Source organism: Pipistrellus kuhlii, unplaced genomic scaffold, assembly GCF_014108245.1.
Source record: "Pipistrellus kuhlii isolate mPipKuh1 unplaced genomic scaffold, mPipKuh1.p scaffold_m20_p_14, whole genome shotgun sequence".
NCBI classification, from domain to species: domain Eukaryota; kingdom Metazoa; phylum Chordata; class Mammalia; order Chiroptera; family Vespertilionidae; genus Pipistrellus; species Pipistrellus kuhlii.
In genome coordinates, this window is record NW_023425449.1 from 2,999,883 (window position 1) to 3,026,987 (window position 27,105).

The following is a 27,105-nucleotide window of genomic DNA, read 5'->3' on the forward strand; positions in this document are numbered from 1 at the left end:
TTTTGAGTTTTCTTTAAAAAAAAAATGAGTGAGTTATTAAAACTACCATCTCCGTGTAAATTGCTACTGACATACAATTCTCACATGAATCAAGAGCTCTTTTTTGAGCCATTTTTTAAACACACATCCTTGTCCTGTGTCAGCCGATTTTCCAGCTGGCTGGAGTTAACCATTTCGGAATATTTTCTTCTGCTTTTGTGTGTGATTGCATGCTGAGTCCACAGGATTGCTTGGGACAGAGGCATGGCCAGGGATTAAGGAATGCGTTGGCAAAGTGGATGTGTTTCTTTAACTCAGACCTGGGGAGAAGCAATGCAGCATGAGAAATGTAACAGAATAGGACCCGCAAAAAGAGAGGACATGAGAGGCCTGGGGGTAGAAGGGATGTAAAGAGATATGATGGGTGTCCTCAAATATCGGGGTGCTGCCCTGAAGACAGACCAGTTTTGTCACTTGGATCCTGCAGAACAGAATAAAAACCAGGGGTGGTCTCGATAGCACCAGAGACTTTGGTTCATCTACAGCTGAGGTTTTATAACAAACAGACTTGCCACAGGGGCTGCTTTCTGAAGAGATGAGCTCCCTGATCAGGGATTACTCGCGGGGCACCCGCACAGCAGTCCACAAGGGATGGCTTAAAGGAGATTCCCATGCAAGGAGGTCTTTTCCTCAAGGTCAGTTGAAAGCCACTGGCTGCCTCTCCAGGCCATCATGGCGGCAGGAAATGGACAGAGCAAAGAAGGAGGGCCCAACCAAGTCATCTGCCCTTTTATTTTATTTTTTAAATATATTTTTTATTGGTAACAGAGAGAAAGGGAGAGGGAGAAAGAAACAGAAACATCAATGATGAGAATCACTGATTGGCTGCTTCCTGCATGCCCACCACTGGGGATCGAACCTGTAACTTGGTCGTGTGCCCTCACCGGGAATTGAACCGTGACCTCAATGCTCAACCACTGAGTCGGCAGGGCTCAGCTGCTCTTTTAGGTGCCCTTCTAGGATCCCTATCCAAAAATGTCTGCTAATATTTTGGGAACCAGAATTCTGACCCTAGGACACTCCATCTGCAAGAGAGAATGGCAAAGAATGGACCACATTCCACTGCCCCCAAAAAGCTTGGATTGCGTCAGGAAGAAAGGGAGAAGGAGACTGAGAAGGTAGATTATTCCACAGATAGCTGTTGACTGCCTGTTGGGCTCTAGGTTCTGCGTACCCAACAGTCAGAGGTGGTTGATGCACAAGGCTGCTACTTAAATGGATTGGGAGTCTGTGACTAGCGCAGAGGTGGCAGGTCTGTGCCTGTCTCTTGGAATCCATCTGGGACACAGCATTCAATCAATGTTTTCTGTCTGGGCAGGTCTTAGGCTGCTTTTAGTATAGATCTCTAAAGCATGAAAAATCAAAGCTGCGGTAGATTTATCAAGGAAATATCAGACTCTAAAAGATACTGTATATGGTTGTGGAATATGAGGAATAGAAAGGGACCCCAGGGAAGGGATATGATGCCAGTTATTTACCCATCACCTTATCACTGAATGAATACCAACCCTGGGGACCAGAAGACATGGCATGAGAACGTGCCTGCCCTGGGGTTGGAGAAAGGCAGAGTGGTCTGTGGCTCTGGCATGCCCATCGCTCTTTGTTTACAGTGACCCCAGCAAAAAGCTGACTAGCTTGCCTTGGAGCTCCAGGCAACCCATCCCCACACAAGGTGGACAGAACCGGAACTTAGGCAAGGCTCCAATCCCTCTTGTTGGCACTACACTCTGCCTTTCCCCCTATCAGAGAAGTGCCATAATATTCCCATGTTCCCACCAGGCTATGAGGCCCTGGAGGTCAAGGATTTTGCCTTGCTCATCTATAGGTCTTTAGCGCCTGGCATTGCACCTGGCTCTGAATACCATACTTTTAAAAAAATTATACACTTACTGATTTCAGAAAGGAAGTGAGAGAGAGAGAGAAATATCAATGGCAAGAATCACTGATAGGCTGCCTCCTGCACACCTGGCATTGCACCTGGCTCTGAATACCATACTTTTTAAAAAATTATACACTTAATTGATTTCAGAAAGGAAGTGAGAGAGAGAGAAATATCAATAGCGAGAATCACTGATAGGCTGCCTCCTGCACACCCGCAACCCAGGCATGTGACCTGACTAGAACTGAACCATGACCTCCTGGTTCATATGTTGATGCTCAAAACACTGAGCCACGCTGGCTGGGCTAAATACTGTACTTTTAAATAAATAGAATAAATGAATATTACATGATCGTTTCCTCCCCCCCGACCATCCCCAATGCATACCATCACACAGTCGTCAACAGCGAATGAAAAGCCAGTGGAAGAACCGAAATCAGTTTCTCTAGTCTAGGGGTGTCGAACTCAATCAGAGAAGGGGCCAAAATCTAAAATCCAGCCTAAATCGCAGGCAGAATGGTTTACTGAACAGTCATAAACTGTCATTGTGATGGAAACGCAGCGGAGTGCAGTGATGACAGCGTGGTGCGGGCCACATTGCAAGGCCTGGCGGGACGAATTTGGCCCGCGGGCCTTGTGTTTGACACATGTGCTAGTCAGTACAGGCCGAAGTGCACCAAAAGTTATTCCATGAAGTATCTTGGGCTGAAAGCCACAAGCTGAGATTTTGCTGCATGGGTTAAAGAAGTTATAGCAGATAACATGAAGACAGACTCAAATGATTATCCAAATTATTTAAGTAAAAAAAAAAAAAAAAGGAGAAAAACAAAAAGAAAGGAAAAAAACGTGGGACTATGTTATTCATAGATGTTTGTCCATTGCTGAAATTCTTAAATAGACTCAGCCCATCCATCCAAAATACAGTCCAAGTGCTAACACAGGTCTTACCCTCTCATTGGCTTCTTCCGTGGCTCTTTAGCTCTCTGGTTCTGAATCCCAACACCAACACCTCACTCAGGCCTTTGCTTTGTGGGAAAAGGCCTACCAAAAAATGCTGCTTTGACCTGACCTCCCAGTGGTGCCCCCTTCTGGTCACCAGTGGATGTTCACCCTCTGACTTCACACAGGTCCAGCTGTGGGCCAGGGATGCCCTCACCTTCCAACCTGACACTACACACCAGCATGGCTGGCCTGCCTCACTTCTGAGAGGAAGACATTGAATGAAACCCATTGACTTTGCTGGGCATAGTAACTGGATGATAAATTAGTCCACTGTTTCCCACAGCTTAAAACATATCCCAAAGACCAGGTCGTGCCCTAATCAGTTTGTCTGAAGACTACCATAAGCAGAATGAAGTCTCATTTTGGATATGGGAACCCAACGCAACACAGACTTCATGAAGTCCAAAACAAGGTTATGGTGTAAGTCTTCCATTTTCAGTTTTATGAATCATTATTCTACTTAGTTCATTTTTCTATAGTCAGTTCAAGAAACAGAAACAAATTCTTTTTCTTTTAAATTCAAAGTCAAACTTCTCCCCAAACTTGGGTGTATCTCCCTAGCCTACTGGTGGTGGGCAGTTCATTTCAGAACTGGTCCTGGCCAGACAGTCAATGTCAAATGAATAGAGTCCTCCCTTCTTTACTCAGGAGTAAGATACAAATGGAATTAAGTGCTTTAAGCCAATTGACATGGAACCCTGAGCTGCTACAACATTGAGACAAAGTGCTTCCCGAAACTGCCCTAGGCACCCAGCTGGCCTCACTCTGGTCCGGGCCCTGGTTTATCTTTAAGAGGAAGAACCTGGCTGGGACTGAGAGGAGGGGATGTTTCTTGGTTAAGACCTGAAAGAGGAAGAGGGGCCGCGGTAAGAATGGAATTGTTTCTATCCCTAACCCACGAGCTCTCTGAGGACAGGCACTGTCTTTTTGTGTATTCCTGGAATACACGTGGGCACATCACAAGGGAGGCTCATAGGAGAGGCTGTTGAGTACATGCCTGAACAGCCATCCCAGCATCAATATTGCTGCTTCCCCTTTATAGAGCGAGGACACTGACCTCCACGTAGTTACATCACTTCCCCCAGCCGTGCAGCTAATAAAGGATTCCAAACCATGTCTGTCTCATTTCAAAGCTGCCCCTCGATCTGATGGTCTTTTAAGGCCACTTTATCTCAATTAATACTCCGCTAGTTTCAGAGGCAATGAGTTAGAAGTCATGAAGGACGAGGAAAGTGAAATTAATATTCCCAATCGTAGCAAGGCCTACAATAATGCTATTGCAACCATAGAGACAGGGTAGTACCCTGTACTGGAAAAGCACCCGTCATCACTGGAGGACTGACCTTGGACTTGACTTCCAATGCAATGCAACTCTATACAGACCCATCCACCTGATGTGGCCACGCACTGAATCCCCCACAGCTCTGCACTGCTATCCCTGGGAAACCACTTCTGAGGCTCCTCAAGCTGTCAGCTTTTTATTCCCATGAGTTATAATGAATGTGAACACGGGGATTTGTGGACTTGGCTGCTTTATTTGTCTCCGAACATCAGCTAATGACAAATCTCATGGCAAACATAGCCTGCTGAGGTCTGTGACCTCTAAAAAAAGATGGGGAATGGGAGTAATGATGTAGCAAATGCTGGGAGAATGACTTATTAGATGGCACTTAATATTTAATTTTTCCTAGTGGTTTAATTGCATTGGATACCACGAGTTGTAAAACTGTGTGCCGTTTTTAGTCCGTTGATTTGTTTGGGAGGGAAGGATGACTGAGAGATTTAATTGACAGACAACTGTTTCTTTTGAATATTTAATTATGACTTCGTGGTGCTCGTCAGAATTGCCTGTCTGGCTTTTTCCTAAAGTGCCTGTCAGCTGTGATCAACAAGCCATTTGCTGTCAGCATCACCCAGAGTGATGGAGCCGGGCACTCACACGGCCTGACACCCCCACCCGGAAGGCTGGCTTTGAGGTTTCCTCCTGGTTGTCTGAGACCCCAGGAAACAGACCCGGTGGCCTCGCTGAACTTCATGACGAGATGTTGTCAGAACTTCACCATTTATTTTTTAAATATGTTTTTGATGTTTTAGAGAGAGAGAAAGGAGAGAAGCATAGAGAGATAGGAACATCGATGAGAGAGAAACATCAACATCATGGCCTGGCTGCCTCCTGCACTCCTCTCAACAGGAGATGGAGCCTGCAACCCGGGCAGGTCCCCTGACTGGGAATCAAACCAGCAGACTCTTGATCCTTAGGTTGATGCTCAACCGCTGAACCACACCAGCTAGGCAGGACTTCTCCATTTATAAACATGAGAGGGGTTGAGGAAGATGAAAGAGTTGTGAACAGATAGCAGGAACCAAGCCCTGGGCAGGAGCAGGCATAGGTATTTCTGGAACACGGAGGGGTCTGATGTGGCCATGCGGGAGCAGGCCGCCTCGCCCTGCCTGGGATGGAAGTCTGCCAAGCACAGGCCAGCGGTCCACAGGCTGACTGCCGAATGGCAGGTACAGTAGGAGGGCCCCACCAGTTCCAGAAATAACAGTCACTGTACACGCTAGATGCCCAAATGGCTCCTCGGGACGAGAGGATGCCCACCCTCTTTCAAGCCACACATTCCTCTAATGCCCGTGCACTAAAGCATCAGTCCTCAGCAAGCACACCTTCCATCATGGATCTAGAACATTCCTCCAAGGAAGAGAAACCATTCTGCACTTACTGCTGAGGCGACACCCTACCGATGGCCACAGTGGAGTCTTTCTTTATGCAAAATCTTTCCTAATCTGTGGATGGTAGAAACACGTTTTCATTGGACATCATGCAAAAAAAAAAAAAAAAAAAAAAAAAAAAAAAAAAGATTTTGGTTAAGGTAATTGGGATTGGATTTTTTTTTTTAAGGTTGAAAATATCATTTTAAACTCTAGGTAATAAACTTTGTAGGGGTTTTACAGGCTAATTCATGTGGGAGGGCTGCTCTTTTTCACCCTTCCCTTTGGCTGTCTTTCTGCCTGGTGAGCAGGTGTAACGGCATCCCGCCAGCCATCCTAGGCCATGAGCAGACCTTGGGGGTGGAAGCCACACAGTAGAAGGGTGGGCCCCAAGGAATAAGAACCCCAAGACACTGGTAACACTGTGAAGTCACCACACTGCTCTAGACTGCCCATCCCTAGATAATTTCTATGTGACATTATAAAATAGACTCCAAGTTCCTTCAGTCCACTGTTATTTTAGTTCTCCATTACCGACATCCAAATGTAATTTCTGATCAATACTGGCTGCGAAATGTACTCCTGGTGTATTGCCCAATAAATTAACATCGGCTGCTCCTTGAGACACCACTGCAGCTCTTATACTTAATGATCTAATCAGCAAAGACAGGCAGGGCCATTTTCATTTTGTGGTTTTGTGTGTGTGTGTGGGGGGGTGGGTTGCTCCATACTTGATATTTAGGGGCAAGAAAGACCCAGATCATAATTTACAGCACTGGAATAAATGCCAGGCAGTCGCTATGGCTAGAGAAGATCCGGGGAACTATTTCCCAAAGGAAGTAACAGATACCCTCCTATTTATAACCCTTTGGACTTGCACCAGGCCTTGTGGGATTAAAAAGCCATTCCTGGAGGTGCTCAGTGGAGCCAGATGCCATCGCCAGGGATGGGGGAAGAAGGGAAGGGGTTGAACTTACTATGTTTAAAATTCCTTCTAAAAACAAATAAAATCCCTCCTAGTTTGAAGCTTATGACTCTGTGACTCTTGATATTATAAGTAATTGGTTAGATGTAGAATAACAACTCTAAAAAGGAGAGAAGTTCAGTCAGTCTCCTCAGTCTCAGGAAGGCATGCTGGACAGTGACATCAAGCAGTCCCCCCTAACCTTGGCCTCATCCTGGATCTTGATCTCAAAGAATCCAGAGATCTCTATTCCATCCTGCGGCTTCCCAAACCAGAAAGCCCACATGCATCCCTGTCACTTCTTCCTCTCTCAGTCCCCATGGCCCAGCGATTGCGAGTTCCTGACAGATTTTTCCATACATACCCTCACGTCTCTCCCCCTGCGTCTCTGCGCCTTCCACTTTGGTGCAGGGGACACTATTCCTCATATGAGTCACAGTGGCCTTCCTGCATCCACGTGCAACCCTTTCCAGTCTCCTTCCTGTCCCCTGGGTCTCCAGGGTGGTGACTTTCTTCCAGTGTGGGCTTACAACCCACCAGTGAACGTCCATAGCTAACTCTGCTCTTGAGAAAAAGGTGCAACTGCCTCCCGGACCCGCCTTTTAAAGCTCCTCTCTGTCTTCCTCCAATGGTGCAATTCTTTAGGTCTCTCTCCCTTTCCCTTTTCCTCTTCTTCTCCCTCTCCCTCACCCTCTCCCTCTCCCTCTTTTTCCCCTTCTCTCTCTCCCTCTCTCTCATAAAGCCACAATGACCTTCATTCAGTTCCTTGGAGCCCATGCCTTTTCCTGCCTCTGAGCTGTCTGATTTTCTCTTCCTTCTTTGCCTAAGATGCTCTTCCCTCATTCTTACCTCAAGGGAACTTTCTTGGGAAGGTTTCCTTTGCCTCTCTTAGGTATCACATTTTAAAATTTTCCCTACTTTTCTAAGAAAACATATACCATCGTGTGTGTGTGTGTGTGTGTGTGTGTGTGTGTGTGTGTGTTAGTTCATTTCCTACCTGACAATAAATGCTTTGAAAATAGGGAATTGGTCTGATTTGCTTTCTCATTAGGAAATTCTCAGCAGCCCATGTTCAACAAATACTTATTTATGATGGAGAGAGGGAAAGAAAGCAGGAAGGGATATAAGGGAGAGGGATACGCAAAGTGAGGGAATTACCCAGGGCTGGTATTCAGAGCCAGATGGTGGTTCTGGCTTCCTTGAATGATGAATGACAATATCATTTTAATGTCCAAGCAGGTAAGATAGACTTGGGTTGGAACAGGGTTTGGATTGCTGCTTCTCCCAGTCTTCTGGCCTATTTCTCTCTGGCTCAGATCCTGGGTGAGGCTAAAAATTGCAGCACCAACAGCTGAACAGGAATCGTACCAAGAGAAGATGACTTAATGGATCTGCCAATTTGTAACTCCAGTGATCCCACATAGAATCGTCATGCCAATGCGAGGCTTTCTTTTATTCTGGTAAAAACACTCATGGCTTCCATGGTCTTTAAATTGATGGTGCCATTAAAGAGGCAAATACCAATTTTATTAAATATAGTTACACTTATTACTTATCAATAATAAAAGCGTGAAATGCTAATTAGACCGGACACCCTTCCCGAAGACCTTTGAACGAAGCCAGGGCTACAAGGGAAGCCCAGGTCCTGGGTGCCAGAGGGAAGCCAGTGTTGGCAGTTGGAGGAAGGAGGGCTTACTCTTGCATGAATTTCATGCATTGGGCCTCTAGTTTCTTATGAGGAATATGGAGAAGGTTGAGTTATCAAATAAACATAAGGCTCTATTGATCTCTTAGAGGAAGTTGACACAAATATTGAATTGGAGAGATAGATGATAGATTAATAGGTAGAAAATAGAAGATAAATAGAATATAAATAAAAAGAAGATATGTAATAGGTAGTTGGGTAATAGGTAGGTAGATGGATAGATAGAAGGACAGACAGACATATATATACTAGTAGTGAGTAGGATTTTTGAGTACTGTCATTCCTTTGTGCTTAATTTTGGCAATGGTCTGGGAGGAGTAATGAACTACATAAGAAAGAAGGATACAAATAAAAATATAAGATTAATCTATATATTTTCTATCATTTTTTATCCTAATTTTGTTTAAATACCCCAATGGTGTGGCACTCACTCCATTCCAAATAGCTCTTTGTCTTTGATGTGACAACTCTGCTTGCAGGAAATGTTTGTTTGGGGCATGATAGAGGCAGCTGTCGGGGAGGTATGCCTAGGACACCCAGGTTATCATTTCCAGTGATAGCACCATTACCATCACTTTCATCCCCATCATCCCCTTTTTCCTCCCTTTCATCTTCCCCTCAAGACTTCCTGGTGTTTCTGTATCTCTGTGAGCTGGAAGGAAGATGTTGTTAGGTCTGACTAGAGACATTGAGGAGGTGGAAGTGAACTGGGAATCCAAGGGCGTGATTGTAAGGTTGACCTCCACTGCCCTTCCCATGATGCCCTTCACTGTATCTTAACCTTTAGAAATGTCCACGCATCCATTTCCTCTCTAACAGAAGAAGGTACTTCGGTAAAAATGAGTGCGAACAGGTGCTCTGGAGCCAGAGGGCTTGGGTTTAGACCCTGAGGCCACCACTCATTAGCTTATGACCTGAGCCTCAGTTCCATCATCTATAAAATGACTATTTTTGAGGGTGGTGTGAACATGGACAGAGATGATTCAGGAGTAGTCATGGAAAGTGCCCAGCTAATAAGTGCTGCTCCCTAAGTGATTAGTGAATGAAAGCGCAGAGCCCCTGGGGAGAGAATGGCCAGAATGAAAAGGTAGACACTAGGCTCCAGCCAAAGCAGTAGCACACAGTCTGATGAATGGAAGTGTCTGCCTTTGATATTTGAACTGTTATTACCAAATCGTTTGAAAGAATATGTTTACTACAAACATCATTTCTCCATGACGGTGTATTTTAACAAAAGAAAAGAACAGCTTCTTCTTTTGTTGAGTGTTCCCTTAACCTTTAAAAAATAGCTAATGGAGACAATATTGCAACCCCATTGAGTGACTATTTTGATTAAATGTTGAAAGAGAGCATGTATTTCAAAGCCCACTTCTTTCTCTTGGACCAACACTTACTCCAAAGGGTCCACTCGGAGCACTCATGCCAAAAGGATACTTGGCATTTATTGGTAATGCAATTGATGCTTTTAGTTTCCTGGTTTTCAGTATACACGGTGGTATAATAACTGGGTGAGAGTGCAAATCACTAGCCCTGCTGCTTATCCGGACAGGAAACATGGACCTCAAAGGTTTCTCACCCTCCAAACACTGGGCAGCCACAATCCTGGGCCATTCATTCCCTAGTGGGGTTCTTCCCTCTCTTACATGGCCAACGTCTCTGTCGTCATTTCTAAAACTCTGATGAGCAAAGGAGATTGATGATTACCAGGCTGACTGCCAACTGGCTCCTGCACCTGCCCCTGGTGGAAAGTGGGGTCAGACTCCCAGCTGGCGGTCACCAGTGAGAACAGCACCCCCTGGCGGCTGCCCCCACAGTTCTCAGGAGAGGGGGCAGCTCTTCTGGCACCCCAGCACCTGCTCCCTGGCTTCCCAGCATTCCTCTTCCCAGTCAGGAAAGGGCACAATGCAAACAGTATTTTCTGTATGTAAATCCAAAAACCAAAGCAACTGTGCACAGAGGGACCCAGGGTAGGAGCAAGGAATCCCCACGTGACCACCTCTGATCCCCTAGCTCCACTTTCTAGAGTCACGGGCATTCCAGTTTGAAGGGATGCTCAAAGCCACCAAAGGCCCCTTTGAATCAAAGCAAGGGTCCTGCCTCCAGGGTCCAGGGTGAGGCAGGAGAGTGACTTGGGACTCAAGAACTTCCAGGAGAGTCACAAAACAGTCTGTGTGCCCTACCAGTTCTAGCAGATGGGCCAATGGCTTCTGGGGGGATCACTTCTGAGCTGAAAGTCTATCAGCCAGCCAGCCCCTTCTCTGCTCCAAGCTCAACATGCCGCCCCTCTGCAGCAAGCTAGTGTTCCACACATGGTCCACAGCCCTGCCTCTGGTCCTCTTCTTCCCCCCGCCCGGCTCCCTCTGCCCTAACTCCCATGACTCCCCACTGCTTACTCAGCTCCAGCTCTCTCTCTCCTAGAAATCCTCTGAGCATCTCCTCCTGTCCTGACCACTAGCTCTTCCTTCCACCTGGAATATCCTTCGCCCAGAGACCCACATGATCCACTCCTCCTCCAAGTGTTGGCTGGAAAGCCAGCTTCTCAGAGAGCGCATTACCTTGAAATCCTAATTTAAATGTGTTACCTCCCTCCCACGTGTCATCACTGCCTGCCCCGCATTCCTCTGCCCTTTACATTGCACTGGTTTTTTTTTTTTAAATCACTTTCACCTCCTACCAATCCAGATAATGTGCGTAGCCATACTGCCGGCAAGGCAGGCGCACAGATAGGAAATTGAAAATTGTGTCCATTTTTCATAACTGTATCCCTGGAGTGGTGGACAGTGCCTGACGCGGCGTGGGCACTCGGGAAATATTTGTTGGATGATGAATGAAGGAACCCGGCTCCATCAGCAACTCGGTCGTGAATGTTTGTTGTCCTTCTGAGACAAACACAGGCTTCTTATCTAGGCATTGGGATTAAACACAGAGGCTTCAGAGAAGAGGCAAACTTGGATCTGAATTTCAGGCCCAGCCCCCACGATCTGGCCATGTGCGTAGACAAGTTTCTCACCTCCTAAGCCTCGTGTTTCTCACCTGAGAAGTGGGTGTCATTGCCCCCATAGTGAACTGTTATTATATGGAATACAGTATTTTTATAAATCACCAGGCACCTGGGAAGAAATTAATTAACTGTTATTTTTCTAATGGTAACTGCTGTGTGTTATGAATTGTTTAAAGACAAAGAGCCAACGTTATAGAGAGGATAATAGGCATATCTGAAGTGAGTTTCGAAAGTCCCTGTGATGTTGATTAGCTCATATCTTATCCATTGTCCATTCATTTTTTTACCTTTTCCTTCATCAGGGCAATTGCTGGGCATGTTTTTTGATAATGGAATGTATACTTTCTGTTATTTCTTTGGATACCTGCTGCATGGCTTGCTCATCTTTTTTGGGGTTTCTGCCCAATACAACCCTATTAGAGATACCTTCCCTGATCCATATGAAGGAAGAAGAGTTCCTGACTTCTCCCATTCATTTCTTCTCTAATCAGTTTTATTTTTCTCCATGATGCTTTTCACCCATGCACAGAAAATGCTACAATTTTTTACCTTTTTGCTTATCTGTGTCTCTATAGGGCCATGGTTGGCAAACTGCAGCTCGTTAGCCACCTGCAGCTCTTTGGACCCTTGAGTGTGGCTCTTTCACAAGATACCACGGCGTGGGCGAGTCTATTTTGAAAAAGTGGTGTTAGAAGAAGTTCGAGTTTTAAAAATGTGGCTCTCAAAAGAAATTTTAATTATTGTACTGTTGATATTTGGCTCTGTTGACTAATGAGTTTGCCGACCACTGCCCTAGAGTGATGGAGTATATTTAGTCCACTGACATGTCCCCAGAGATTACAGCTGGGCACTTACTGACTTGAAGTGACTGCTCTTGATTAGGCAATTGCCCAGGAATAGAGTTTGAAGACTTACACAAATGGCCTGTGCCTCACCCAGTAGACTGTGCCATGGGTAGGACCCCCATACATCCAGGACACTCCAGATGTGTGCCTTTCTCCTTTCATTCTCACAAATGCCCCAATTTTTTAAAATAAGGGCATTGCCATAATAGCTATAGAGTCCAAAAGAATTAAATATGATACATAATGAGAATAAATAACTATTGATAGTCACAGCTCACATGTAGTGAATGCTCACCATATGCCAAGGTTCCATATGATTACCTCTCTCAGGCACACAATGATTACCCCCATTCAACACAGGAGTGTGAGGCTTAGAGAGGTTAAGTAGCCTTAACCATCCACAACTAGTTAAAGGCAGAGCTTTTCAGTTCTAAAAATTATTTTAACCCTAACCATCTTTAACCCTGACCATCTTCCTGAGAATAACAGTCCCTTAAGCATGCTGTGGAAGAAGGTTCATTGGGATGAGTTGGGGAGAAGATCCTGGAAGCAGAACTTAGCCCTGCTTGGTGAGAGTACCGGACACCAGGGAGGGGTTTTCCGTGTGACCCGCCTTTACCCCACGGCCATCCTGAAGGCTAACTGTCCACTTTTAAAAGTTGGTGAAGTAGAATTCAAATCTAGAATAAGCATATTTGAGAGGGATAAAAACAGGATGGTATTAGGCATGAGTCACCATAGGCTGGAGACCTTCTATGTTCCTGGCTTCCGATACATTCTTACTACCGAATGTGGCACCATGTGTGTGTAACTCAGTGTTGTAGACCAAAACACATTGCACTCACTGATGATCACCATCAGCTTACACTTTGGAAGAAAACCTTATTGCATTTAAACATTAAATGAATACACCTGGGAAAGCAAGGGTAGATGAAATCCTGGTTAACAGATGAGCTTATGTTTATTCCCTACTACAGATGTTGACCAAGGTTTGTCTGTAGGTAGCATGTCCTTTTAAACCACCCTGTTCTCTGTCCTCATAACAGAAAGGGTTGCTGGGAGACAACTTTGTCCCCCAACCCTGAAAACAGTACAGCTGAGAAACTTTATAAAGTTATTCCATGTAAAACCACCTTCTGTCTGAATTGGGCTACTCAATTTGGATCTAAGTGACTCTTTCCTGCCCCCCGCCTCCATAACAATATATATATATATATATATATATATATATATATATATATATATATTAAAATAAAACAGAAGATAACATGGGCTTCCTTGGAAGAGTTAGGGTTAAGAGACGTCAGTGACTTGGGGAAATGCTTCAATTTTTGGTGTCTATTGGACTCAGTCAACCCCGAACAGATGCATTTGAAGAGAAAACAAGCTCTTGAGAAGATGCTATTTTCAGCTCAGTAACTAATGATGAATCCAAATGTTTCTTCAAGCCCGATGACCCAATAAAAATTGCCATAGTAACTATGGGACACCTCCTTCACGCTCATACCACAAACTTCCTTAGGAACTGCTGCCACCACCTCCGTGACACCACCATCTGCTGGGTAGCAAGGAGGAGGAGATGGTGGGGAAGCTGGCGAGGACAAGGTGATTCTGATTTGTGCGAATCCCTGGGAGAACGGAGTCTCCAGGCAGAGACAGAGGGTAGAAATCATTCTCTGTGGTTTTCACCATGATCGAGAAGTGGTTCAAGCCAAGAGCACCAGAGTGAAACAAGATTAGAGCTTAGACAAGGGGCCTTCTCCTGTGGCACATACTGTAGAGTCACCATCCTTGGAAGAATTGTTTCCTGCCTCTTTTCTTGGCTAACTCCCCATGTTCTTTAGGTTTCATTTAAGTATTTCAGCCTCAGAGAGATTTTTCTTGAACCACTTGATCTACATTAAGGTCTCCACTGGATGCCCCATAGGAAGAAGAACTTAGATGTCCTATTTGCCACTGGAATCTAAATCAGTGCCTATGTCCTATTTGGGGCTCAGTAAATATTTACAAAATGAATGAAGAAAGGAGGAAATTAACTACGAGACAGTCACCATTATCATCCATCTAAGGGACTGGATGGTACAAATTAATTAAATCCATTAATTAAGTTGGTCATTCAATAAATTTATTCATTCCACAAATACTGGAGTCTGGCTGCATTAATAAGGGTAGTGAATGCTTTCTGGTTGTTACAGGTTCGATCCTCTGAGGAACAGGCTCTGAGAGGGAGGTGGCTGTGTAGGAGGCTTAGTAGGGGATGCTGCTGGGATCAGCACCCACGACAGAAAAAAAGAAGTGGAAATAGAAAAAAGGACATGTTGAGCCATGATGCAATTCAACAGTGCCATGGGGAGTTCTGCATCTGGGAAGAACCTTATGAGATATCTGAGTTGGAGTTACAAGCATTTATATAGTATTATATAATGACCTTCCATGGCCTTGGGTGAGAGGGCTCTCATCAGCTGAGAGCTGAGGGCTGTCCGCCAACAGCAATCCTAGGAGAATGTTCTCTGTACTTCTTTCTTAAAGGCAGATGCAGTGTCTCAGCTCAGGATCCACCACAGTCCACCCCTTGTGCCACTAGGGTCTACCTCGCACAGGTTCTTCTATGTTCCCCGGGGCCTCTCTTCCTTGGGGACACCTGGGAGGGATAAATTAAGTTCCCCCTGCTGCAGCTGGTCCTGGGACTCCACGTGGTATACACTCTCCTCCTCCTCTTTCTCCCAGATTCCTCTCGCCCTCAGCCAGCCCCTCTGAGGACTTGGTAGTTCACCTGATGGCATGGTCCACAGTCTAACCTGTCAGGGGTCTCAGCCTCTGGTAACCATGCCTTCTCAGGCCAGGGTATAACCCTACCTGGATGGGAACTCTTATCTACTGCTCCGTTGGCATGAGGAGCCCAACATGCCAGATTTTGTAGTTAACGGGACTCCTGCTGGGTCACCCGGCGGAAGCACTCAGCCTGTGGGAGCTGGAACTCTAAAGCTCCATGGCCCAGAGCTCAGGCCCAAGTGGGTCTTCAGGAGTAGCCAGTCCTGCCTCCTTGTCTCCCAGACTCCTGCATTCCACCGACCAGTGATGCGGGACTCGATGGAGGCCTTTGGTTTAAAGTGGGCACTGGCCGAAACCGGTTTGGCTCAATGGATAGAGTGTCTGCTTGGGGACTGAGAGGTCCTGGGTTCGATTCCAGTCAGGGGCAGGTACCTTGGTTGCGGGCATATCCCCAGTAGGGGTGAGCAGGAGGCAGCTGATTGATGAATCTCTCTCATCGATGTTTCTATCTCTCTGTCTCTCTCCCTTCCTCTCTGTACAAAATCAATAAAAAAAATATATTATAAATAAATAAATAAATAAATAAATAAATAAATAAATAAATAAAGTGGGCACTGAATTCTAGAGGGGGCACCCCATTCTTGGAGAGCATTGCCTGCAGGACAGCAGCAGGGTGCTCCCTCATTCTGGGAGTGAGTTCTGTGATGCGACTGTTGGACCCTGCAGTCTCAAGCTCCTTCCCACAGCCCCACTGCCACAAAGGATGCCCCTGGGGCTGACACAACCCAGCTGAAGGTGCCTTCAGTATTGTCCCTAAGCCACACCCTCCTGTACACATCTTTCCCCAAAAGCAGAACCAAACTACCCTAGGTTCCATGTTTAGATTTTTCAAGTGAAGCCTAGAAGCAGCAGCACTGGAAGGCAGCTGGCCCAGGTCCCCAGCTCATCCCTGCCCTCCCAGCCAGGCACGAGGATGCGGTGAAGGTGGCAGTCTCATCAGTGACCTGGCAGGAGGGCTCCTCCCGCAGGGCAGCAATTCCCCGGAGCCTTGGAGGCCCCAGCAGACCTTGGCCTCCTCCTGGCCACATCCATAACGCACTTAACTCGCAGTGCCTGACAGGCCCGAGATAAAGAGGGAGGAGAATTGAATCAGTGTCCACTTTGGTCCTCAAAACATATCTGATTTGCCTGCCTGTGGATACAGATGACTTCATTTCCTATGCAGTGTTGCAAAAAGCCTTCTCAGAAAGACACCCTCCTCTTCCTCCTCCCCACCTCATCTTCTTCCTCCCCCTCATCTCCCTCCTCCTCCTCCCCACCTCATCTTCTTCCTCCCCCTCATCTCCCTCCTCCTCCTCCCCACCTCATCTTCTTCCTCCCCCTCATCTCCCTCCTCCTCCTCCCCACCTCATCTTCTTCCTCCCCCTCATCTCCCTCCTCCTCCTCCCCATGTTCCTCCTCCCCCTCATCTTTCTTCTTCTCCTGCAAATCTTCCTCCTCCAAATCTTCCTCCTCCTCCACATTTCCCTTCTCCTCCACCTCCTCCTCTTCTTCCCCTTCTTCCGCCTCCTTCTCTCTCTCTTTCATTTCCTCTTCCCCACCCCAACTTGTCATGAACTAAAATGCATATTAACTAAATGTAAGTGTGAGAACACTCTTCTTGATTTTCCTGGCACCGTCCACATTTAAAAATAAAGTTCTGTGTCCCAGGCAAACCAGGGCAGTGGGCTGGCTTCAGGCCACATACTAGCTTGGTGGCCTTCGTAATTATTTAATCTCCGGGAGGCTCACTTTTCTGTTCTGTGAAATGGAGCTAACAAGGCCCAACACAGTCATTACTGGATCACGCAGAGGCCCAAACGCATGTCTGGTAGGCAGTTGAGTGTGTAAACGGAAGTTGCTACGTCCCGCTCAAGGAAGATGGCAGAGTCTAAGCCACATGTGTCAAACACAAGGCCCGCGGGCCAAATCCGTCCCGCCAGGCCTTGCAATGTGGCCCGCACCGCGCTGTCATCATTGCACTCCGCTGCGTTTCCATCACAATGACAGTTTATGACTGTTCAGTAAACCATTCTGCCCGCGATTTAGGCTGGATTTTAGATTTTGGCCCCTTCTCTGATTGAGTTCGACACTCCTAGTCTAAGCAGTAGTTGCCTCACTTGGCAAAGCATTCTTGGAAGGACTCTGGCAACTGTTTATCTCTCCGGAGGCAGCGGAATGAAAATAAATGTTTACTCTCTGAAGCTGCTTTGCATCAACATAGTTTATCTTTATCGTTTGTGCTACCACCTGTTATAGTTCTCATATTTTTAAAAAATTAGCTTGGTCATTTTCTTCTTGCCTATTTTTAAAGGGTTTTGATCACGCTTTTTTCTCACCTCCAATCCTTCCTATTTTTAGCCTTTAACATTTGTGCTTCCTCCTTAATGTCAGAGATTTTTTGGTCCATGTTTAAAAAAACCTTTTAACCCTGTTCTCCTGTTCGTTTAATTCCAGTTTTCAAAATGCTCTCTTCTTGTTACCTTCTGAAAGGCCTGCCTTTTCCTCTCATTGTTTTGTCATTTCTCAGGATACCAGTGATTGCACTTGGGTTTTGATGGAGGTTTTCCATCATTTACTTTTTCTTGTCAGGAGATGCCAGCTGAGCTCAACCTGCCCTCATCCTTCTTTACATTTTTCTTAGGTTTTCTCTTCCGTGTCCTATCTTTATTGCTCTGCTATTTGGTAAACTTCCTTGCGTGCTATTTCTAATTCCCTTTTCTAATTCGACGTGGACTATTTATAAAGGGCAGGCAGGAAGCGTGGCCGCAGGGCCAACAGCTGTGGGGAGAGCCCACGCCCTAGCAGGGATGCTGGTGGTACACTCTATTCCTCCATCTGGCTTGCCGACTCCTACGGACCCTCCCACCACTCTCATCCCATTCTTCACTGGGTCCTTAAAGAGCCAGCTTCACCTGGGCCTTACCTCTGCCTCCTGCCACATCACAACAGGTCTCCTTAAGCTGAAGCCTCACCATGTCGTTTACGGGCTCAGGTGCATAATGAGTGATGCTTTCATCCATTATCCAACAACATCTTGGGAAAATAGTTCGGGTTTGAGGGCCAGAAAAATGAACTGGGCCAAATCCACATGACAAGTAAATGGCATGAATGGGATCCCAGATCTTTAATCACAGGGTTAGACCCCACCCATGCACAAATTCATGCACCAGGCCTGAATACACACACACACACACACACACACACACACACACACACAGTGAGTGGCCAGATTATTATGCATTCAGAGATCATAATAATCTGGCCACTCAGTGTAGGTATACATACATGTATATTACTTCTATGAGGCAAAGGTTGATTCCCATTGTTCAGATGAGAAAGTTGAGGCTCAAGAAGGCATTAAGTGACTTGCCTAAGGTCAGAGGCCTAATAAATGGTGGAGCTGAGGGATGCAAACCTGGGTCTCTGGTTACAGAAGCTCCAGGTGGGTGCAAAGTCCTTTGGTGGGTGGCTGGCCCATTCATTTTGCCAGGACCCCACAGTACTTGAGCACCCCTCGGGGTTGCAGAGAGGATCACAATATCCCTATATTTCCCCGCATTCTCCAATGCCTAGGCTCCCCTCTGCAGCTCCTCCCCCTGTCCAGTGTGCAGCCAGGAATGCTAAAGTGTGAAACCAATGAGGAGACACCTAAGTCCAAAAGCAGAGAGGCCTAAACACGGGCACATTTCTCCGGCTGTGAGAATGACTTGTGAAAACAAGCCAAGACTGCAAGCTTTGGGGTAAGACTCCAGCCGGGAGAGTTTGGTGCCTGGGAGTTGGGTGACGGCACTGGAGAGAAAAAGCAGGAGACGCTGTGATATCTTTTCTCGAGTTAGGACCTCAGGACTTGGATACTACCCAAGAGGGCTCAAGGTCAAAGCACAACATTGCTATTTAACTAATACTTTCCCTGTGTCTTCCTATTCTCTTCCCCTTCTTCTCGCCCGATTCCCAGCCCCTTAAAAGGCCAAAACCTTCAGCACCTGGAGGGGAGAGGGGAGCCTGAGTGTGGAGGAGGGAAGGAGCCCCTTGTCTTGCTTCATGCCTCCGATCCAGGTTCAGCTCTAAACTTGGGGATGGAGAAGCTCTAAGTTTAAGGTGACCAGACGTCCCGCTTTGGGCGGGACAGTCCTGATTTTTAAGTATTTGTCCTGCATCCCGCGGTGTTTTAAAAAAGTCCAAAAGATTTAAAAGATCCTTTCCGAAAATTGGGACTTTTTAAAAATGCTGTGGGAGGTGGGACAAATTGTTAAAAATCAGGACTGTCCCACCAAAAGCGGGATGTCTAGTCACCTTATCTAAGTTAGATGGAATGGCCGCAGAGGGGATGACATCTGCCTCAAGACCGGAGTGAAGAACTTGGCTCTGCTCACCCGCTACTAAGCTTTTGGCTTATTTCCTTAAGGTCTGCCGTGGGCCGAAATCGGTTTGGCTCAGTCATCGGTCTGCGGACTGAAAGGTCCCAGGTTCGATTCCTGTCAAGAGCATGTACCTTGGTTGCGGGCACATCCCCAGTAGGGGGTGTGCAAGAGGCATCTGGTCAATGTTTCTCTTTCATCCATATTTCTAGCTCTCTATCCTTCTCCCTTCCTCTCTGTAAAAATAACCAATGATATATATATATATATATATATATATATATATATATATATATATATTTTATAAAAGATCTGCTGTGGGCATGTTTATTGGTTTTTTCTCTTTGCCTCAACACAGCTCTCCCTCCAGCCGCCTGACCGGGCTCTGTGTGTGCTTCTGTTGCAGGTGGTGGCCCAGGTAGTGCTGTTCATGTGCATGAACACGGCAGGCATCTTCATCAGCTACCTGTCAGACCGCGCCCAGCGCCAGGCCTTCCTGGAGACCCGGAGGTGTGTGGAGGCCAGGCTGCGCCTGGAGACGGAGAACCAGAGACAGGTACCGATGGGGAAGGCCGTGCGTCCTGTTGAGCTTAATTTCTGCCCCGAAACATCTGGACTTGCCAGGGTCCCCTCCAAGTCTGTGTCCTGGGGTTACCAGGTCTAACGTAGCTATGGAAGATCCTTCACACTCACATAATTGCTCCCTCAAGAAATAAAATGATTCTAGTCTCAACATGATCTCCCGATGCTTTTGACCGACATCTGTGCTTCAAGGTTATGGTGCCTAAAGACCATTAAAATTCTCAACTCTAACCCTCCTGTTTTTGAAACTATAAATTGTTATTTCAGATACAATTTTTTTTTTTTTTTGCTAGCAATTCAAATTGTAGTAAGCACACAGGAGAATCTTGTATGCGTGTGGTTCCTAATACCCAAACCTCACTTTCACAAAAGATGAACGCACACAATAGAATTTATGGAACATTACAGGGCTCCCAGGATGAGGGGACACAGAGGGGACAGCAGGTCAGGTCACGGCAGGAGCCATGAATTCAAGTTTCAAGACATTAAAATAAAAAAATTTCTTGGGCAGATGTTACAGGAATTTTAAAAGTAGCTTCAAATGATATGTTTCACCAAACTAAAATTAGCTTTAATAGACCAAAGATTTTCCCCTATTGAAATTATTCATCCACTGAAAATGGGTGCCTATTTTAGCCTCTGAGAGCAATTTTCAAGGAGGAATAACAGGGAGGTATTGAAAACTGGTTATCGAATCAACATATTTTACATTCAACATGTTTATGGAGCCTTTAGAATTCTATGGTTAATGAATAAGGTCTACAATACTAGGCTCTTTTTATTTAGCCTATGGACACACCCTTGGTATTTTAAGCCTTATGCAACACAGGTATGAGAAATTATAAGGAAAGTAGCTGCAAAGACACAGCATTTTCCTCATCTTCATTTGATCAAGTCATCAGTAAGACGTGGATCTTTGAAAGGGGGAAGCCAGGTCCCTGTGGTAATGGATGAGGCAGACAGGCCGGTTGCCACCTGCCAAGACTCAGCTCTCACCGCCAAGTATTATTGCCAGGGGCACAGAGGAAATGGCTGAATGGCCAGCTCCTCCCTGGACTTCTCAGGATTCAGAATTGGGAAATCTCTAAGTTTGTGTCTAAAACCATTATGGAACCTCATTGTGACTCATTGTAGTTGCCCCGAATGACCCTATAGAATGAGTTAGAGAAATAACTTGGAGAAAGAATGCGCCTTGCACACCACACCTGAGGCGCTCCGGGGACTCTACGTGGTGCTCCTCTGCAAAGCACAGCAGCTGCCGGGTGGACACATCACTCCTCCCATGAGTGCTCTGCCAATTCAGAGAATGCGGCCGCATTAATAATGTATCCCGCTCTTCTCCATGCTCGGTGGCAACCAGAACTGCAATTGTGGGTGAGTTGTCTGGGCAACTCGGTCTTTTATTTAATGTTCGTGAAATATTGGAGACACTAACATGATGGTCTAGTTATACCCATAAGACTTCTTTCCCACTCTTCAAGGAGAAAAGAATCTAACACTGTTAAAAGGACTTTCCTCTGTCCTCTCTAATCTTTGTATCTCTTTAAGTTGGTGAAAGGAGGAAGAAAATAATACACAGGAACAAGGACAGGTGCCAACTAGAGTGCAGTGGCAAGCTCACTGAAGTTCATGCCACAGCTATCTTACCCGCTAGTTGGGCCACCTAAGCCACTGAACTTTTGGCCCTAGATCCTGCCCCCACAAATGGGAGATGTCTCTCTTTCCAGCATTGTGTTTGCCTCAAATGAGATAATGCGTATAAAGTAATACAGAATTATGTCAGCCTCGTTGTAAGAAAGGATGATCTGGGAAGATCCCTTTTCTGAAGATTCAGTAAGATGTGCAGTAGGCATGGGACGGTCCTGTGCCCATAGTGATGGGAAGGTATTTCTGGGACCCTCTTCCCTCGGCAGCCGTATCTGAGATAGCGGGCTCTGCATCACTCAATGCTGACGTCACTTTCCATTGACACTTGATCTCTGCTTCAGGTTCCCATTATCCCTGAGAACCATCTCAGTGGCGATGGGCAGTTTTTTTAAAGGAGACCGCCTAGGATTTGAAATATTTGCCTAGTGACTGACCACCTCAGTGAATTTGAGCAAGATCTGAGTCTTAGTTGTTCTATCTGTAGCATGGAGATGATAAAACTTCCCCCGCCCCTCACCCCCAGCCCTAAAGAGGTTCCTTGTGGTCAGAAATAGTGTGTAGGGCCCTTGCAGATCAGTGAAGAGCGTCTAGATTGTGCATAATGGTTTTTATGAGGCAGCCAACATGGCACAGTTCTGGGAGGACTCATTTGAGAACATGTGGATGGGCTGGTCTCAGAACCACCAACCTGATTCCCCTCCCCCCTATAAATAACCCCAATGGACAGTTATTTATAGGGGGGAGGGGAATCAGGTTGGTGGTTCTCCTCAGGACACAAGGATCAGAGCTCAGCATTAGGCTCTATGACTTTTAAAGTATCATATGTCATTAACAAATTCATCTCCACTTAACTCTTATTAAAGCTAATTATAGTAACATAACTGCTAGAAATTCTATACTTTGTGAAGGAGACACTGTCCCATAGACTTAAATGACACCAGATCCTTTTTCCTTGGAAAATGATTTAAAAAGAGACCAAATGTTATTTTTAAACACTTGTAAATGCAGAATCAAAAAGTCTTATTCCTCAGAAATGTTCACATTTTTTGTGATTTTTTGAGCACTGGCTTTACCTCATGATAAGATACAAAGAAAATATTTAAATGATTGAGTATGTTTAACCATTAATTAATTTATGTATTGAGGATCTAGTGTGTGTTATGAGCTTTGTTGGATATTGGAAATATAATGGTCACTAGCAATTGGTTCCTGGTTTTACAGAATTTACCAGATACAGAAAGAGATGGGTGACTATGCAGACACCTATGGGAATGGCGTATGGGTCAAACCCAAACGGGGGGTGGACAGAAGCCTACCCAAGAGAAATGATGCCTAAATTGATATGTGAAAAGGATTTAGCTCACTGAGAAGTGATGAAGAGTTCTGCATAAAGGTCAAAAACCACACACACAAACATCCTGAGAGAAGAGAGGATGTAGTTTGTTGAGGCAATTATGAGTGCTTCCATGATAACTCACTCCTGTGATTCACTTATTCATCCATCCATCCATCCATCCATCCACCTATCCATCCATCCACCCATCCACCCATCCACCCATCCATTATGTTGGAGTAGCCACAGAGACAAGTAAGGCTCAGGCTCTATGCTGGATTGGGACAGGAAGATGAGCAGAACTTTGCTGGGAGAGAAGGAAGAAAGAATTAGCCAAGATACTGATGTTAAGATGTTCAATGTACTGTATATACCAAAAGGGAGAAAGTCTGTTACAGATCTCTATTACGGCCTGCCCCACTGGATCTCAATTTCTCCATGCCTTCTCGTTTGGGTAAACTGTGAGACCCTAAGAGTGACCCATAACTCATTGTTCCATATAGCCACCCAGCAGTGCCTAAAAACCAGCATGGAATATATGGTTATGAAAAGACTGAGGTTTTCAATATTCAATTGTGGTTACTAATTATTCTTCCCAAGAAAAATCACCAAGCTATAGCTAAAGGACATGAGGCCGATTAGCCATGCTGCCTCTTGTTCTGTGGGTCCCATAGCATGATGAGATGCTTGGGGTCCTGAGTGACAGGCTTCTTCCTTGGATAACCAGATGCTGTATGTGTGGTTCATAAGGTCAAGAGCAAGCAGGCGGGAGAGACCAGCAACTGTTACCACCCTTTGCTCCATGTTTTTTCTGGAGTAGGTGTTCAACAAAGCTCCTTAAAGATGGCTCTCTATTTATAAAATCTGCTTCCCCTCCCATAGTAACTGGCTGGCACAATGCCAGGCAGAAACTACAAAATGGTCTGAAAGGTTGACATTTTTAATTCAGGTGATTGGCTTCAAGAACTTGAGCACATATTGACCCTTCAGAGAGGCAAGGTCTTTGTGCTTTAAAAAAAAAATCACCAATTATAACTAGCACAGAGCATATTAAACACCTCTTGTCTAGTCTCTTGGGCCCCAGCTTCCCTTCCTCCAATGTGCTCTCCATTGGAAAGGCCTGGAGGTTCAGAAGCAGTACTTTTTAGGGGTCCAAAGCATAATCTTCAGCATCTAGAAGGTCTGGATTCCAATCCTACTTCCTGTGTTTCTTGACCGTGGGAATTTAGGCAAACCATTGCCTCTAGAGACCTTGCTTTTGTAGGTGTGATGTGCCCATAATGATGATTCCTTTCTCCACGTGGTGAGAATGGAGGTTAAGGATGAACAGTGCTTAGCCCAAGGCAGAAGAAGCTGTGAGGACCTGACATGAGGTCACTCCTCTCTCAGGAAAACCCTTCAGTGGCCCCATTCCCTCCAAGATAAAGTCCAAACCCCATGCATGACCCCACAGGCCCTCCAGGACCTAGTTTCTGTGTCCTCTCTCCCAGATACTTCTTTGCCGCCTTGCCTTGCACTCACCAAGTGACCATCAGCTCCCGGACTGCAGTTTCACTGTCCTGTGCTACGTGGTTCTTAGCCTGAGAAGCTACCTCCTTCCTTATGTCTCTACTCTGAAAATTCCACTCCCACATCTCTTCCTCCATGAGGCTTGCTTCTCCTCAGGTTGAATGAAATGCTTTTCTTGTGTTTCCAGAATGCTTTAACATTAACTCTATTATAGAACCATTTAGGACCTTCACTAGTCTGTATTTCTCCTTGGCCAATCAGGACTACTTAAAGGAAGCTTCTCCTGTGTGATTTATCTGCTCCCCTGCTATATATTCAGCACAATGGCTGGAATATAAGATCTTCTGGTTGATGTTTATTAAACTGAGTTTTATTGAATTGAAATGTGGGTGCCTGGCTTCACTTCTACCTACAGGAGGGTCATGTTGAAATAATTCAGAGATGAGAAAACTCTTGTCCGGAGTGGTCCAACACTTAATTGTAAAAGTCAAGAGATTTATGCCCATTGTGACTCCATCAGAGACTTGGTGGAGGGAGGACGCTTATCCAGTGCTGAGAGACTGGGGCAGGGTGAGCACACGTCTTGCACAGACCTGCCGGGGGAATTTTCCATCTGGAAGCCACATCTTGGAACATCTCTCTTTGGGGAGTTAGATTCTAATTATTGTAGTTTTTGTAATTCCACTGCTCCTCCCAAACGATCCAAATGGCCCATACTTATTTTAAATATTTAAATGAATTAATTGTTTTCCTTTTAGCTTTGAGAATTGCCCAAACCTACTTATGGTAATCATGGCATTCTGGAGTCTCAGAAGCTCTGGGGGCACTGGAATAACGTTTCTGATGATGCCATATGTTGCAGCAGGAGGACAATTTATTATTAAATGTGGCAGATGTTTCAGCTGTGTTAAAGCAATTCTGTTTAACATCTTTGTTAGACAATATTGATGTAAGTTAGTGGTTCAGACAATATGATTGGATGGGAAAGTTGGGTTTCCTACTGTGTTCTGAATTGGTTGGTTTGATTCATATTAGTACCCTATAATATCTAGGAAATGTTTTTTTAAAGCTGCAGGTCACTGTTGAATTACATTCATTCATTTATTCATTTATTCATTTATTCATTTATTCAGGGAGAGTCAATTCAAGGTTGATCTGAAAGTGTCCAGGATCTTAGAAAATATGTGCGTTTTTTTGTTCCAGGTCATAATCAGAACACTTCTTGAACCTCATACCATTGATCAGCTTTTCTACATCTCTTACATTCAAGACCACCCTTGCACCATCCATCCGTCATGATCATTTTTTCTGTTATAAATACATTTTATGTAACTATTCTCCAGTTTGTCCTGGAATTTCTGTTTCCTAACCATCTTTATCACGTATTACATTCATGCCATTGCTTATGTTTTTCCTCCCTATCTGCTATAAAGCTCCTTTCATCCCCTAAAACCTTATCCACTCTTCAAGGCTCAGTTCAAATGTCACCTCTTCTGCAAAGACCCTCTCTGTTCCCCCTGCTGAGACCTTCATGAGGGTTTCATTCGTACATTGCTTTAGGCAATTACGTCTTTCTGCATTCTGCTGTGCTCTTTCTTTATTTTTCCTCCTACATGATAAACTCTTTGAAGCCTGGATATGTTTCACTCATGTTCTTCACTATAGCTATGGATCCAGAAGTGGAGACACCCACACTGGGAAGAAAAGCAGAGACAATGACAATACAATGAGGGCTATAATTTCAAATATTCTTTCTGCCAAAACATATTTGTGAATGAGTAGACTTGGGAAACACTCTCCTCTTTGGAACTGATTTCTGGGGTCCTTGTCCTCCAAAACAAGGAGTCCAATGTCTTCTTGTCAGTTAACAACTTTGTTGAACTTCCTCCACCTACCAGTCAGGCTTCACCTTTTATTATTCCTTTACACACATGACTTCAGTTTAGGTAGAATTCTGTCTAAGCAAATTTAAAAAAATAAATTTTACCCAGAGGCATAGTCTTCATCATCATATTCCTACAAGCTTCTCTGTCTTTGTGCTTTATTTCTTTCATAGCTTCCTGTCATTGCTTTCCATAGTTTTGTTTAAATTTCTTTCAGGTATTTTGGGGAGCACGAGTAAAATGTGATGGAAATATTCTTCCTCTGTGTCATCCAAAAGCCACTAACCACATGTGACTATTGAGCAGCCCATGAAATGTGATTAGTGTGATTGAGGAATTGATTTTTCTTTTCAATTGATTTTAAAATAGCCATTAAATAGCCATTTTTGTCTCTTGTCTCTCTCTGGGTGATTTATCATGACTCAACCTTTGCTTCTGGATTGTTCCCATGCCAGCATCTCTAACACTATGTTCTCTTCTGAGCTGTAGATACCCATCATCATGGACAGCTTCATCCGGGTATCCCACTGGCATCACTGGTTGGCCTGGTCATGAGCCTCTCATCCCCCTAAAACCTACTTCCTTTCAATACGACACATCCTTGTACCTGATTCACCCAGTGGCACTCCGCTGTGGTGCCACTTCCTGTTGATGCTGTCTCCACCATTTATGTACTAACTGGCCCTATTTTTCTTTTTCTAATACTTAATCCCACCCAGAAAATAGCTTTCTGACTGCTGCTAACCAGGATAAACTGCACTAACCACCTGAAGTCAACTCTAAAATCCTTCTTAAAAAAGAAGCTTTTTCCCATTTTCTTAATGATATAGAA

At 45.2% G+C, this 27,105-nt stretch overlaps 1 protein-coding gene across 3 annotated transcripts in view; it reads left to right on the forward strand.

The window, feature by feature from the left end:
- The window catches only part of ADCY8 (adenylate cyclase 8), a 131,304-nt gene that overhangs the window by 9,434 nt on the left and 94,765 nt on the right, over positions 1-27,105 (forward strand). For all 3 annotated transcript variants that reach the window (XM_036437545.2, XM_036437546.2, XM_036437547.2), the window contains exon 2: positions 19,726-19,875. In XM_036437545.2, coding sequence (XP_036293438.1) covers positions 19,726-19,875 — 150 coding nt within the window. The remainder of the gene's footprint in view (positions 1-19,725; positions 19,876-27,105) is intronic.